We start from the raw sequence: 14390 nt of genomic DNA, 5'->3' as shown, positions 1-14390 counted from the left end.
AGGTGTAGACCCAGCCCATCCAGGCCTGACCCAGAGGGGAGTCTTTGATGATAGATTCAGAGCCCCGAGTCCCTGAAACACAACTTCTTTTGAGATCACTACTGGAGTGGCTTTCAACAACTGAGTACAGCAATTGCTTGGACAGCTGTGCCCATCCCAGGGAACCCAAGACAGAATGCAGCCACTAGCCCTGCATACACCCCTGGTGGCTGAGTGCCCACATACCTTGCAGCCAAGTTCCCTGACCCACTCTGCTTTGATTTGGGGGACCCATGAAAATACCCGCCCAGAATAGCTTCCCCTTTGTAACTGCCAACACAGGCTTGGAGTGGAAACTCTCCCGGAACTGTTGGCAAGTCTTGATGTTTGCGGGGAAGAGAACGACCAATTCATCCCAGCTTGCCCAGGCCTTTCCTGGTTTCAGAACTGAAAGTCCTACTTCCCAGGGAAACTCCTCCATCCCCGAAAAACGAGGACAGTTGGTCCCCCTCAAGGAGAAATTTTGGATGTGCACATCAGATAAATGAATGGCCTGTCCCAGGCCCCTGTCTTGCGAATTGTTTTTCCCAGGGTGTGGTGGGAACATGCAGAAGAGACATGACTATTTTCTTTTCTTCCCTGGCCTTCCTAACAGAGGTAAGAAGCGATTATACAAATGTCCTTAGCCAAGCCTGGGAGAAAACAGTCCCTCCCCTTGCTTGGGCCCAGGGGTCTGTACCTGGTTAAAGAGCATCCCGAATCTCACGGCCTGGGTGGTAAGATCTTTAACGTGGGCCATGTCACCCCCACTCTCCAGCTGAAAGACAGGTGCACGCAGTTCACTGGCAATCTGACCCTGGGACACGAGCATCTCTCCCCATCTCTGCGTCAGTTCATTGATCCCACAGCCCCCACCATGCTTGATAGATAGCTCTGTCTCTGGATCCCACACTTGGCCATGGATCCAGTCTGCAGTATTTGTCGACGCCGACTATGTGCCAGGTACTGTGCTTAATGCTTTCAGAGAACGAGAGATGAGAACAAGAAAAATTCCTGAGAATTTTCCCCGGGTAAATAAAATGTGCCCATAAGTAGCCTGATTGTGATGCAGAGAATGATCATGCCCATAAAGTCACAAGCGTGATCCCACATGGCGGGCTCCATGACATGGCGGGATCCCACAAGGGGCAAAAGGAAGGAGGTGGGCCAGGTCAGAAGAACATGAAGAGGGTGTGTGGGGGGGGGAGGGGAACTTCCTGAGGTGTCCAGCCCCAAGGACTGTCTCCCGCCTCCACTGTGCTCTGTTAGAGCACAGTTCTGAGTTACGTCCCAGAGAGGCTCGGTTCCATGGAGTCATTATCTGTTGTGCAGGGGCACTGGGCGCTGTGGTTTGCACATTACAATAGGTATTTGTTAGGCTGAATTGAATTTTAACTAGTGACTCATAAATCTTCGGAACTCAAACACTGCCCCACTTCATCTCTAAAAATGCACAATTGGAAACACAAGAACTGCAACAGTTGGCATAGGACAATTCACAAAGGGGGAAATGCCACTTGGAAAAATATCCGTATTTCCCAGTAATAAAGGGAATGCATATTGAGAAATGAGATTTCGTTGTTTGCCTCTCATTTGACAAACGGGATCTGAGATAAAAACGCCCAATTTGCTGAGCATGTACGAAGTGAAGCAAGCTCATTCATTACGGGGGGAAGAGCGTTTTGGTCCCAAACTGTTACCACATATCAAGAACAAAAATGAACATTCCTTTTTTGGGCCAGTATTTTCTGTTCTTGACAATCTCCTGCAAGAAAGTAATTCTAAGGATAGTAAAATAAACCATCACGTGCAAATATGTTCAGTCTACAGCCATGTCTAATAGTTAACAATTAGGAGCGTGGCAAATTTTCTGCACTAAAAGAGAGGCAAAGTAGTGTTGTTTATATAGCAGATGTTCTTGGTGGAAGAGTTTGCGGCCAGTAAAACACAACGAGATCTTAGTAGTGGTTGTAGGTTGTCTTTGGGTGATGGGTCTGAGGGGTATGTCTTTTCTTTCATTCAGTTTCTCTGCATTTAAAAAATGTCATGGGAATGCAAGCTGGTGAAGCCACTCTGGAAAACGGTATGGAGGTTCCTCAAAAAACTAAAAATAGAACTACCCTACGACCCAGCAATAGCACTACTAGGCATTGATCCACGGGATACAGGTGTGCTCTTTCGAAGGGACACATGCACCCCCATGTTTATAGCAGCACTATCAACAACAGCCAAAGTATGGAAAGAGCCCGAATGTCCAACGATGGATGAATGGATAAAGAGGATGTGATTTATACACACAATGGAGTATTACTCGGCAATCAAAAAGAATGAAATCTTGCCATTTGCAACTACGTGGATGGAACTGGAGGGTATTATGCTAAGCGAAATTAGTCAGAGAAAGACAAAAATCATGACTTCACTCGTATGAGGACTTTAAGAGACAAGACAGATGAACAGAAGGGAAGGGAAACAAAAAGAATATAAAAACGGGGAGGGGGACAAAGCATAAGAGACTCACAAATATGGAGAACAAACTGAGGGTTACTGGAGGGAGGGTGAGAGGGGGGAGGGGCTACATGGGTCAGGGGCACTAAGGAATCTACTCCTGAAGTCATTGTTGCACTGGATGCTAACTAATTTGGATGTAAATTAAAAAAAAATAAAATTAATAAAAAAAATTTCAGTAACAAGCACAGGTTACGTGTGTGTCCATGGGGGGGGGGGGGCGAGGCTGGGCCAGGAGGGCGGGGCAGCCAGTGGTCCCAGACCCCCCCTCACTCTCCAGGTCAACAGTGCACATGCCCGAAGCACCTGGCTCCGCCCAAGCCTCCTCCCTCCCTCCCCCCCCCCCCCCCCCCCCCCCCCCCCCCCCCCCCCCCCCCCCCCCCCCCCCCCCGCCAGGCTTGAATCTCTCCACTCCCCTGAAGGAGGAGCCAGAAACATCCCGACCTCAAAGGCTCAGAGGTTTCAAATGCAAAACACGTCTCCAGAGAAAGCCAGGTCAGAAAAGCAATAAATTTCAATAATTGTTTCCTTGCTGAGCTGGCAACTCACTGCGTGGTAATGGTTGGCTGTAACCCGGATCAGCCAGGACTCCGGGAAGAAGTTAATGTGCCTTAACTCCTCCAGATTTTTGCCTTGGAAGAAACACAAAGAGAACATTTTTATAGATTTATTCATAACAGAGCCGCAGAAGTCTGATTTGCAGAGAGAAAAAGGAGGAAGTCAAGGGTTGAGGATTAGAGGGCCTGGCCAGGGCCCCCCACAAGGTGCATGGAGCCCAAATGGACCGGCACAGAGCACTTTCCCCCAGAGTGTTCAAGGCCCCCTGGCCGAAATCCTGCCCAGGAAGGAAGGGCTGAGTTCGGATCATCAGTGTCTTTGGGAGCGTCTAGAAGCAACTTGGACAAAACTACCTGGGGTCCATCAACCATTCCTGGGTTTTAAAGCTATGCGTTTTATCTGGATGATTGGAAATGGCTTTGAAAACTTTCCCAAATGTGCTTTTATTCACAAAGGTCTGGGAGGGGGGGCACCCGGGCAGCCCCAAAACACACTCCCCAGGGGGCTTCCTCCTCTTTCCAAGTCACAGATGCCTTCCCCCAGGCCCAGCGCAGGAGGCTGAGAAAGCCAGGTCTGGCGCATAGACCCGGAGTCTCCTCCCCAGCCACGGAGCAAGTGACCTGGAGGGGACGCCGCCCTAAGATGCAGGGCACGTGGCTAGATGACAATAACACAGCCCTTGGAGGCTGCACATACTTTCACAATCCATAAGTCCCTTCATCCAATATCATATTTCACGGAAGCTCTGACTATCCCCCATTTTACAGACTGGGACACTGAGACCAGGCAGTTATGTGACTTTCCCAAAGTCACACAACTTGGAGGTGACCATGCCATATCCCAGCTGATTCCTTTGGAAAGGCCTGTGGGGTCTTTCCTGGGAGTTGCTGAGGGTGGGGCGGGTCCCCAAGGGCCTTCCCAGATGCACTCACTCAGGCAGGGCTTACCTTTGATGATGCCGTGCAGGCGCAGGCAAAGGAAAAGTGGCACCAAGCTCTGTCCCGTGTCCTGATCCAGAAAGGAATTCTTCCTGGAGAAGCTGAGCAGAGGTGCAAAGAGGAACAAGAGACTGTCATTAAACCTCCTTTCTGGAATTGGCGAGGGCTAACGAGAGTCATGTCAAAGAGACTAGTGGTTTCACCCGTCAGGGGTGGATGTGCTTGGTTCTCTCTGGATGGGTGAGGCGTGCGGAAGCAGAGGGCAGCTGGGACAGCCTGGGTGAAGGCTGACCCCACAGGTGATAACGAGACACTGGTCCTAGTCCCTTGCCATCCATTGCCACACTATGTACAGAGCAGGTGCACAGCACATACTGATGAAGTAAGTGACTGGTGGTAACATATGTTACTTTATGGAGGGTTTCAAGATACATTTTCTCACTTGAGCCTCACAAACTTCTTGCGGGCCAGACAGGGCAGGTGTCATGGGCTCCATTTTACAGATGAAAAAACAAAGGCTCAATTAGGACTTGAACGCAGGACTTTGTACTCCTCCTCTACACAAGCTGCCCTTTCAATAGTGACCAACTTAGGTCCTTCAAAAGTGCCTTCTGGTAGGGTTAAAAAGAAGGAAAGCGGGTGACGAATTTCAGTAGCTGTTCTGCAGTTACCGTGGGTACTAAGCTCCAGTTAATTTCCATCCGTGCTGAAGGTCAGGGCTGGGTTGAGATCAGAGTCCCTTTGTGAACACGCATACACGCAGACACACATTCACCATTCTTGTTTTGCAACAACTTGTTTCGTCACGTTTCATCAATGGGGACAACGGGAGTAATTTTTCTGAGTCCCTTTGGAAACGCAAAGTCATTCCCTCAAGGCAGATCCGTATGAGACCAGCCAAGGGCGCCCGCAGATTATTTTTCCATGAATCAAGAGTGATGTTCAAATCATACCCTGTCTCAGCCAGACTGAACGCACCATTGGCCCCGTGTCCCGCTGGAGGTGCCCGCCAGCCTGCTAAGGACCATTTGCTTTCAGAAGTCCTAGGAATTTCTGGGACCCTCCGTGTCCGCGGTCCCAGGAGCTAGTTTAGGGATGCTGAGGCGCGTGGGGTGGGAGAGGGGCACAAAGACAAATGAGTTGATTCAATTCAGTGATTATTTGTTAGATGCCACTGGGTGCCAGTCTCTGGTGGTAGACAGATCAGGCATAAATAAAGGAATGCTGATGCTTTCAGGCACAGTACAGTTCTACTGATCCCGGAACCCGCCCTCCGTCAGCCTGCGCACATGTAGCTGGGCTAGTGTAGGCCGGGCCGGTACCCAGAGAACGTGATGTCTTCATCACGAGTGATGTCTTCATCACGAAGCGAGTGGACGGATAAGACTCGCTTGTTCCCTTTCCTGCCTCTCTCTCACCATTTAACGGAGGAACAAGCTAGGTGACATCATACTGGGTGTAGGTGTCACGGAGGGAAGAAGGGGCCGAGCTGGCACAGTCCCCTCCAGCCGAGTGCTCTAGGGAATGAGCCTGCGTCCCCGGCAAGGGCACCTACGTTCTGGTACTGCCCTAAGAAGGGAGCACTTGCTGGAGCTGCTGGTTAGAGACACTTTCAGCCCAGAAAGCTGAACGGTTGAGGACAGCACGTCCCCTGCAACTCAGAAGCCCCCAGGCACCAACCCTGCAGCTTTGTGGGACGGCTGCTGGGAGGGTACAGGAAGCCAAGCCGCAGAGTCTCCCTGGAAGAGGCGCTCGGACCCGACAGCCCATCAGCCAGGAACTCTCCCGACAGACCTCCCTTCCCAGAGGATTCGGGAAAGAGCTTTGTGGAGACAGGTGATCGGACTTTAAGATCCCTCTGGGTCACAGGAAAGTGGCACCGATGGTGGCTGACTTACGAGGTCATGAGTCTGCTCATCTGTTGTCTAATCATGCTTCCGTGAGCTGGGACTAGCTTCCGGTCCTGGACCAGCTGGCCATCAGTCACGTGACTGAGCCTCCCTGAGCTCCAATCTCCTTCTCTGTCAAGTGGGGACAACGGCCACGTGCGTCTCCATGGGTATCAAGGAAGAGTAAAGGTGATGGTGCTGGGCACAGCTTCCGATGCCCCACAAGCACCCCGTACCTCATGATTACCACCACTGTCCTCTCGTCCCTGGGAAAGTGACCTGGACTCAAGCTGTCCAAGGGCATGGAGTTGTTTTTGGTGGCATTCATTGTCACTGCCAGCCTCTGAATTGCCCAAGCCTTGGGCCATCTCAGAGGAAGAAGACGGTGGCTTCAGCTGTTGATTTTCTAAAATCTGAAAGCATCGGAGGGATGTGGTCCAGCACCTTGAAACGATGCACACAGCCCTGCCCTTGGAGACGGGTGAGGCCGACTGTTGCAGAGCCAGGACTCTACCTAGGCCTCCTGAGAACAGCTCAGTGCGTTTTCCATCGAACCCGGCTCCTCTCCACCGTCTGAAGGCAGAGGCATCCTCTACTCTCTGGCCCGATGATGGGCTCATTACCCCAACCCAATGTGACAGGAAGCTAACACAAAGCTGGGGGGCCTCTTTGACCGGCTCTGTTGGTGGGATCAAATGCTGGCCTGGCTTCCCCTGGCACTCAATGCCATCCGGGCAAAGATCCCTTTGGGTTTAGCACTGACTTTTCTGGAACGAACGTCAGGCCATAGTGTCTGCCTCCTACAGGTCTTCAAGAAACCCTTGGGGCATGACCCCTTTGGGGAGGACAGTTCACAGGTCCCTGAGACTGAAAGACATGCCCAGGTTGGCTCTGGGTCCTGCTTTCAAGGGCCCCGGGGACAACCCCCCCAGACTTCCTGAAAGGCAATGCCCAGGACAAGTGTCCCTCTGACTGGCACCAGTCGTAATTTTAGAGCTGCTTTTAGCCACAACCTTCTCACTTCCCCCATCCTGTCATCCGTCGGAGTCATTTATCCTTCCTGTGTGTCTGACTCAGGGCCCCATGACCCCAGCACCTCAAATTTTAGCCTTAAAATATCCACTTTGGAATTCTGACACATGATATTCCATGGATGAGCCTTGGAGACTTTACGGTCAGGGACATAAGCCCAACACGGAAGAACAAATTCTATGTGATTGCACTTATATGAGGTTCCTAGAGGAGTTGAATTTATGGAAGCAGAAGGAGTACTGTGCTTGCCAGGGGCAGGGGGACAGGGGAATGGAGATCCGTTAATTGTTCAACGGATAAAGTTTCAGTTTGGAAAGATAAAAATGTTCTGGAGATGGAAGGCAGGGATGGTTGCACCACAGTGTGAATGTACTTAATTGCCACTCAATGACACACATAAAAGTAGTTAAAATGGCAAATTTTATCTTTTTTTTAATTAAAAAATTTTTAATGTTTATTTACTTTTTTTTGAGAGAGAGAGTGCCAGTGGGGGAGGGGCAGAGAGAGAGGGAGACACAGAATCGGAAGCAGGCTCCAGCCTCTGAGTTGTCAGCACAGAGCCCAACGTGGGGCTCGAACTCACGAACTGCGAGATCATGACCTGAGCCAAAGTCGGCGGCTTAACCGACGGACGGAGCCACCCGGCGCCCCTAACAAGGCCAATTTTATCTTAATACTTTACTATCATAAAAAAGAACTAGGATTAAAACATTACTTCATTTCTGTGAAAAAATATTTGAAATAGTAGTTTTAAATTTTAAGGTGAAGCGTGAAAAAAAAAACTGCACTCTTTGAGGCAAAACCTCGTGATGAGAAGGGCACACGGCTTTTTTCCAGCCGTCCCTCAGTATAGACCTGGGTGCCTTCAGAAAGCCAGCAACCACGAGCCCATCCTCTAGCCTCTTAACCCCACGGTGCGGTAAGTGAAACACTTCTGATGGCCGCTCCCACTGTCACCTATCAGATGTCACTGCCTTTCAGCGCCTCCCGCCAAGGGCCTTTTCTTCGAGTCCGAACAAACTCGCGCCTGATACATGGGTCTTGCTAATGTCCCTGCAGAAAGGTCAGGTTCTCGTCCAAAGACTTCCAGCCGGCTTGTGACAGGAGCGGGACCCAGACTCAGGGCCACCATCTGCTAACATGCATCTTATTCACTGAACGTATTGTCTGTCTCTGCTTCCGAGGTCGTAAACGCCGCGAAGCTGGGGCTTGGCATCTGTTCTGTTTGCTCTTGTCCTCTCGGCGCCTCTCGCAGGGCCTGGCGCTCAGCCGGCTTGCAATTTGTTGAGTGAATGAATTGGATGAGGAATCGATCCCGCCAACTCAGCAGCCTCCGTCCTGCCATCCCCTCCCTCCATGCGCCCATGTGTCTGTTCAAGGAACGCCAGCTGTCCCGCCCCAGCGCATGCACGCACACGTGCACACATGCACACACACACACACACGCACACACGTGTGCACACAGACCAGGCTGCTCCAGGTTGGGTTTCCTGTGCTATGGGCCCCCCTGCTGTTGCCACGCTTATTTGCCGGGTCAAGTCCTACTAGACATTCATTGAGACCCACTTCGATGTCATCTTGACAAGAAAGTCCGTCCTAACCTTTGCCCAACGGCAGAACTGGGTCTAGAAATCCTGTGTAACGAGAACCTTAGCTGCCCTCTGGAGGGACCTCTTGCATTGGACGCTCTACACTTCTTGGGCTCCTTCCACGTCTCTACTCTCATTGAAGATGACACACTGGGTCCGCCCCATTTGGGTGGCAAGCCAAGAAGCCATGTGACCGAAGTGAAAAGTTAGTAAGGAATGGGGGTAATATTTAGGGACCTTGAAAAGAAAGGAGATTCAGCTTCCAGAAAGCCAGACTCTAGCGGAGCAGAGGCAATGTGGTCAGAGCAAAAGAAGAAATTTAAAAAAGGCAAGAAACACCAAAGTCCAGTGACGGGAAACCCCGTTGTCCCCACATATACCTACCCCCCTCTATAGGGCTTGGCTAATCTGAGACCAAACAATTTAATGGCGCTCATGTCCGTGACTCATGGCATATTTCAAAATGAATGTTCCGGTTAAGAGATGAGAGTTCTCACACCAGGGGTGCCCAGTTTCATGATGACTCTGTTGCCACATTTCAAATGCCACTAATTAATCACAGTAGATGCATGGCTTCTGGCCGCCCCAGCACATAGGATCACAGAGCGTCTCCCTGGAGACATCAGCAGGCTCAGGGGTCAGGGGCGCAGGCCGTGGCATGGTGGCTCTCCTCCAAGGCTCCCCCCTCAGGGTCTGGGGGGAACATGGTGCTGGGTTTGTCAGGTCAGTGCCCACCCACCCAGTCAGCACATGCTCTGGTTCCCTCTGCACAGAGGAGCTCAGAGGAGGAATCTGTCCTGTGTGCAAGTGAGATCTGGGAAGGCTTCCGGGAGGAGTCCTCGGCTAGTGCTGTCAAGGTTGGATCAGATTTGGATAGGCCCCAGGAAGGAGGGGAGACTCAGCAGCAGCGGCCAGGGAAATCCAGGCGTTGGGATCATGCGGAAAATGGCTTCGCTGACTGTTTTCAGTGACTTCCTTCAGGAAAGGTTGTAAGCCCATTGCTGGGACCCATCCTTGTGTCTAAGAAGGACCCACTTAGTGATTAACAAATCAGTTAAGGGCCAGAATTACAATCTGGAGAATCTTAAAAGAAAGGGATGTGGGGGTGCCTGGGTAGCTCAGTCGGTTAAGTGTCCATTTCTTGGTTTCAGCTCAGGTCATGATCTCACAGTTTCATGGGTTCGAGCCCCACATTGAGCTCTGTGCTGGCAGCGTGGAGCCTGTTTGAGATTCTCTCTCTCTCCCTCTCTTCTGCCCCTTCCCCACTCGTGTTGTCTCTCTCTCTCAAAATAAATAAACGGACTTAAAAAAATAGAATAAAAGGACGTGTCCAAAGATCTAGAAGACCCTCCACCAATTCATTGCAGAAGGATCCTGAGCAAGTCCCTTGCCTTCCCTGGCTGTTCCTCCCTGGACGGATTTTATAGATACGTTATTGAGTGAAAGGGAAGGCAGACATTAAGAAGTGTATATTGTAAGATTCTGTTTACGCAAAGTTCAAAAGCAGCCAAGACATCTGGAAAGTAAAGGAAGCCTGGATGTTGTTTTCCTTTTTCTGGGAAAGGTGGGGACTGAGATAAGACACTTTAGGTGACTGGTCGAGTCTGTCCCTCAGTCTGGGCCCTGCTGACACAGATGTGTGAGCTTTGCGGAAATCCACTTAAGGTCTGTGCACTTTTCTGTATGTATTTTATGCTTTGGTTAAAAATGTACCTTTGGGGCGCCTGGGTGGTTCAGTCGGTTAAGTGTCTGACTCTTGATTTCCGCTCAGGTCATGATCTCACAGGTCGCGGGATTGAGCGCCCCCTCAGGCTATGTGCTAACGGCTGGGAACCTGCTGTCTCCCTCTCTCTGCTCCCCACCTTCTCGCTCAAAATAAATACATAAACTTAAAAAAAAATGCAGTTTTAAAAAAGTGAAAAACTTGCCTGCCTCTGGCCCTACTCCAACTGATGAGTTTTTACAGTTTTCCTGGACTTCTCAGACTGCTAACTGGAAAGAAAGGATGACTTCTCCTCTGTGGATGGAATCTGTGTAAGCTTTGCTTACATTTTTTGTTTTTCCTACAAGGAAATGTTAAATTTAATTCTGGCCGGTCTATTTGTTTTTCTAAATTAACCACTGCCAGAAAACAGACTGTGGGGGCCAAGGGGCGTGTGCGTGTGTGTGTGTGTGTGTGTGTGTGTGTGTATGAATGCTCCCCTCCTATGCCGTTATACTCAGCCATGAAAATAAGTTGCAAAGTGTATGTGTCTGGCTAGGTAGAGGAACTTCCCCTTCAGCTTTCTGTCAGGGTCTCTGGCATAGAGTGCATGTTCTATAACTACCGGTAGAATGAATAAAAACTTGAAAAAAAAATCAAAGAATGAAAGAACCTGGGAGAATAAACAAGGCTTGGACATATGTCTTTATTTGCAGGCATTGCTGGTATTGGGGTCGACTGTTCAAACACCTTCACTCCTAGTGTGCCTTCCAGACCTTGCTAAGACAGGTAAGAAAAGGGGCATCTGATCTATTTAAAAAAATTTTTTTAAGTTTATTTATTTATCTTGAGAGAGACAGAGAGCTCGAGCAAGGGAGGGGCAGAGACAGAGGGAGAATCCCGAGCCGGCTCCTTGCTGTGAGGGCAGAGCCTGACGCAGGGCTCGAGCTTTCGGAACCGTGAGTTCATGACCTGAGCTGAAATCAAGAGCTGGATGCTTAGCCGACTGAGCCACCCAGGCGGCCCTACTTTTACTCAATTACTGTTCCAAACCCTCCGATGCGGGCGCCAAGCCGGCCAAGGCCACAGGCACGGCTGCAGCGTGGCCTTGTTTCCAGTGCCTCACAGGGCCCCACTAGCTTGTGTTCGGGCCACTTGTCCCACTGCTGCACGTTACAAAAGTACGGTCCCATTTGGGAAGTCCCCATATTGTGGTGGCCTCAAGATGTCCACTCTGACCACTGGGAGATCCCTCATAGATCACTCTGTCATTTACACTCTTTCATCAATACACGTAACTTTAAAAACCGGGGCAAAGACTCAGCTTCCTTGATCCTCATTCCGAAGCCTATGAACTGTCTCCCAGGGGGTCTACTCCTCTGCCTCATCTTTTAGCGTCCCTGGCATGTCCCGTGGCCACAGAGACCTGACCAGCTGTTCCTCTTGGTGCCTCATTGAGCCGTGAAGGTCAGCTCCCCTGGTGACCCGACTCTGGCCCACGCTGGCTGTGACTCCCGGCAGCCTCCCTCCTCCACTAAGAGCAGAAGTGCCTTCTCGCAGCTCCAGCCTTCAGGCCGCCAGCTCCTCTGGGCCAGCGGCCCCAAGACCCTGCCCTGCTGCGGGGCAGCCCCGGGGATCCGCAGGAAGGGATAGTAAACACCGAGCAAGGCACCCGGTACCCACTGCCATGTCCGGGGTAGACATCACTAACCAACCGAGACGTTATTTCTCCCCGAGCCTACAGAAAGCCTTGGAACCCTTCCTTGTCTAGAACACCAAGCAGGCACCCGCCATCAGTCATCTGGCTACAGACCCTGTTACAGACAAAGTGTTCTCTGAATTTTGCATCAGCATATTACAACCCACTTCCGTGAGGGGAACCAAGCCACACAAAAGCGATTGCTGGGGGCGCCTGGGTGGCTCAGTCGGTTGAGCGGCCGACTTCAGCTCAGCTCATGATCTCGCGGTCTGTGAGTTCGAGCCCCAGGTCGGGCTCTGTGCCGACGGCTCGGAGCCTGGAGCCTGCTTCGGATTCTGTGTCCCCCTCTCTCTCTGCCCCTCCCCTGCTCATGCTCTGTCTCTCAATAATAAATACATGTTAAAAAAAAAAAGCGATTGCTGGAAACTCATCCTTCAGAAGCTCTTCCATGCACAGCACGGTGCCAGACAAGCTAGGGGTGTGATAAAGGCCCACAGACCCTTTCTTGAAGCTGCTCATGATGTCCCCGGGGGACATCAGTGGCCGTCAGGCTCTCAGGGGTCAGAGAGGCTCTCAGGGGAGGCCCCACCGTGGACAGACTGGCAGCGGGGGCAGAACGGGTGGGAGTTACATTAGCAGGAGAAGCAAGTGCTGATCCCTAGGCTGAGTCTGGAGACTCAGGGGACACACATTTGGGAGGCGGAGGCCATGGATGAGGGAACACCTTAAAGGTGCCACTGTTCTAGGGCAGAAGAGCGAGCTGGGATGAGAGGAGAGTCGCCCACAATCCTAAAAATGGGCACGTGGTCCTCAGAGTCGGGGGTGCGCCTGGACAGCTGCAGGGGAAGAGCCCCGAGGCCCAGACCATCTGTCTGTTCTCCCTGGGGCACCAAGCTTGCTGGCGGGGAAGCGGGAGGGAAGGCAGGCGCACAGGCTGCTGGGAGTCCCCCGCTGTGCCGCAGTCAGAGAACACGGGGCCCCCCAGTAGAAGGTACTGGGACCAAAGGGAAACTCACAAATGGTTTCCAACAAGGAACAATGTAGCATCGGGGGCTTGGGAAATGCCAGGCGTGGGAGGTGTGAGGTCAAGAGGCAACCAGGGTAGGTTCAAGAGGAATGGAAAAGCTAATGATAGTGAGGAGGAGCCCTGGGACTCCAGCTCAGGAAAACCGGGCGCACCCTCCTCTCAGCGGGGGGCCACCCCCCTGAGAGCCTCATTCCCTCTGTTTCTACCGCATTAAAAACAGTTTCCACATTCCAGCTCATTTCCTACCTCCCGGTTCTAAGACATTCCCAGTATGAAAGCTAACCTGGAACCAGAGAGCAAGTTTTCCTGGTTGTGCATGACTCACTGGAAAAAGTGTCTCTTGGGCTATTAAAAGAGTGGGGGGTGGTTAGTAAAACATTTGCGCTCAAAGCAAATTATATAGAAACTAAGCAAAGTGCATATCATCCTGGCACTGAATACCGCTTTCCCCAAATAACGAGACAGGAAAAATGGGCTCTTTAGTTAACATGGTGCACAGATGTTCCAGAAAAGGATTCACTGCTTCAGAACAATGCAAACGGAACTTGGCTTGATCAGGCCAAGCCACTGACGAATAGGTGGAAGATGTGTTTATCTGCTAAACTCACACGTGCAAAAGGAATGGAGCCTCTTTGCTCCCTTGAACACGCCTTATCGTGCCTGGAAACCCCATTCCTGCTGAGGTGGGGAGCCGATGCCTAAACCCGACAATGAAAGTGATGCCGTCTGTCACTTCCTCCAGGCAGACCCCCTGCGGCCCGCCTGGGACTGTCTGTAGCTACAGGGCCACCACACTCCACAGCCAGCTCGCGTGATGTGAGCATACATACAAAGTTTTAATCGAAGCTTTATAAAGAGGCATGAAAGGGAGCCCATAAACTACCAGTTTCGCCCTGCCACCCACCCCGCTCCCCTGTGCCCAGGCTGCCACTGCTAATGGGGGCACTCTTGATAGGACAGATAGAAAACACTCACAGCAGAGGGCAGCACGGGGAGGGGAAGGCGCACTCCAAGTCCCCTGCTAACACCAACACTGAACCTAGAGGCAGCCTCAGGATCTTTCTGAACACAGCGCCCAGGGAGCTATTACTGAACCAGCTGAGTGGACACAAGAGAGGATATCCAATCGGCCATTCTAGGAATGGGCAGCAAAGTGTCTTGGGATTTCCGCAGGCCGAGTTCAAGTCAGACCCCGTCCCTTACCACTTGTGTGATCTCTGACAGGATAGTTCATTTCCACCTCGGTTTAGTCATCTGTAAAATGGGAATGACAAAGCAAGCCCCGGAGTCTTTTACAGATGAAATGAGATTACAAATGAAAGTGCTGTCGTCGGGGTGCCTGGGTGGCTCAGTCGGTTAAGCACCTGATACTTTCGCTCAGGTCACGATCTCGCGGTTCATGGGTTCAAGCCCCACATCGGGCTCTGTGCTGA

At 51.3% G+C, this 14390-nt stretch overlaps 1 protein-coding gene across 3 annotated transcripts in view; it reads right to left on the bottom strand.

Annotated features, from left to right (window-relative positions):
• Positions 1 to 14390, bottom strand: part of BTBD16 (BTB domain containing 16) — a 44751-nt gene that overhangs the window by 3250 nt on the left and 27111 nt on the right. For all 3 annotated transcript variants that reach the window (XM_042960994.1, XM_007084873.2, XM_042960995.1), the window contains 3 exons: positions 4029 to 4120; positions 3073 to 3155; positions 719 to 796 (listed from right to left, as the gene is read on the bottom strand). In XM_042960994.1, coding sequence (XP_042816928.1) covers positions 719 to 796; positions 3073 to 3155; positions 4029 to 4120 — 253 coding nt within the window. The remainder of the gene's footprint in view (positions 1 to 718; positions 797 to 3072; positions 3156 to 4028; positions 4121 to 14390) is intronic.

Source organism: Panthera tigris, chromosome D2, assembly GCF_018350195.1.
Source record: "Panthera tigris isolate Pti1 chromosome D2, P.tigris_Pti1_mat1.1, whole genome shotgun sequence".
Lineage (NCBI taxonomy): Eukaryota > Metazoa > Chordata > Mammalia > Carnivora > Felidae > Panthera > Panthera tigris.
The sequence above is the reverse complement of the archived record's forward strand: the minus strand, read 5'-3'. Positions and strand labels throughout refer to the sequence as shown.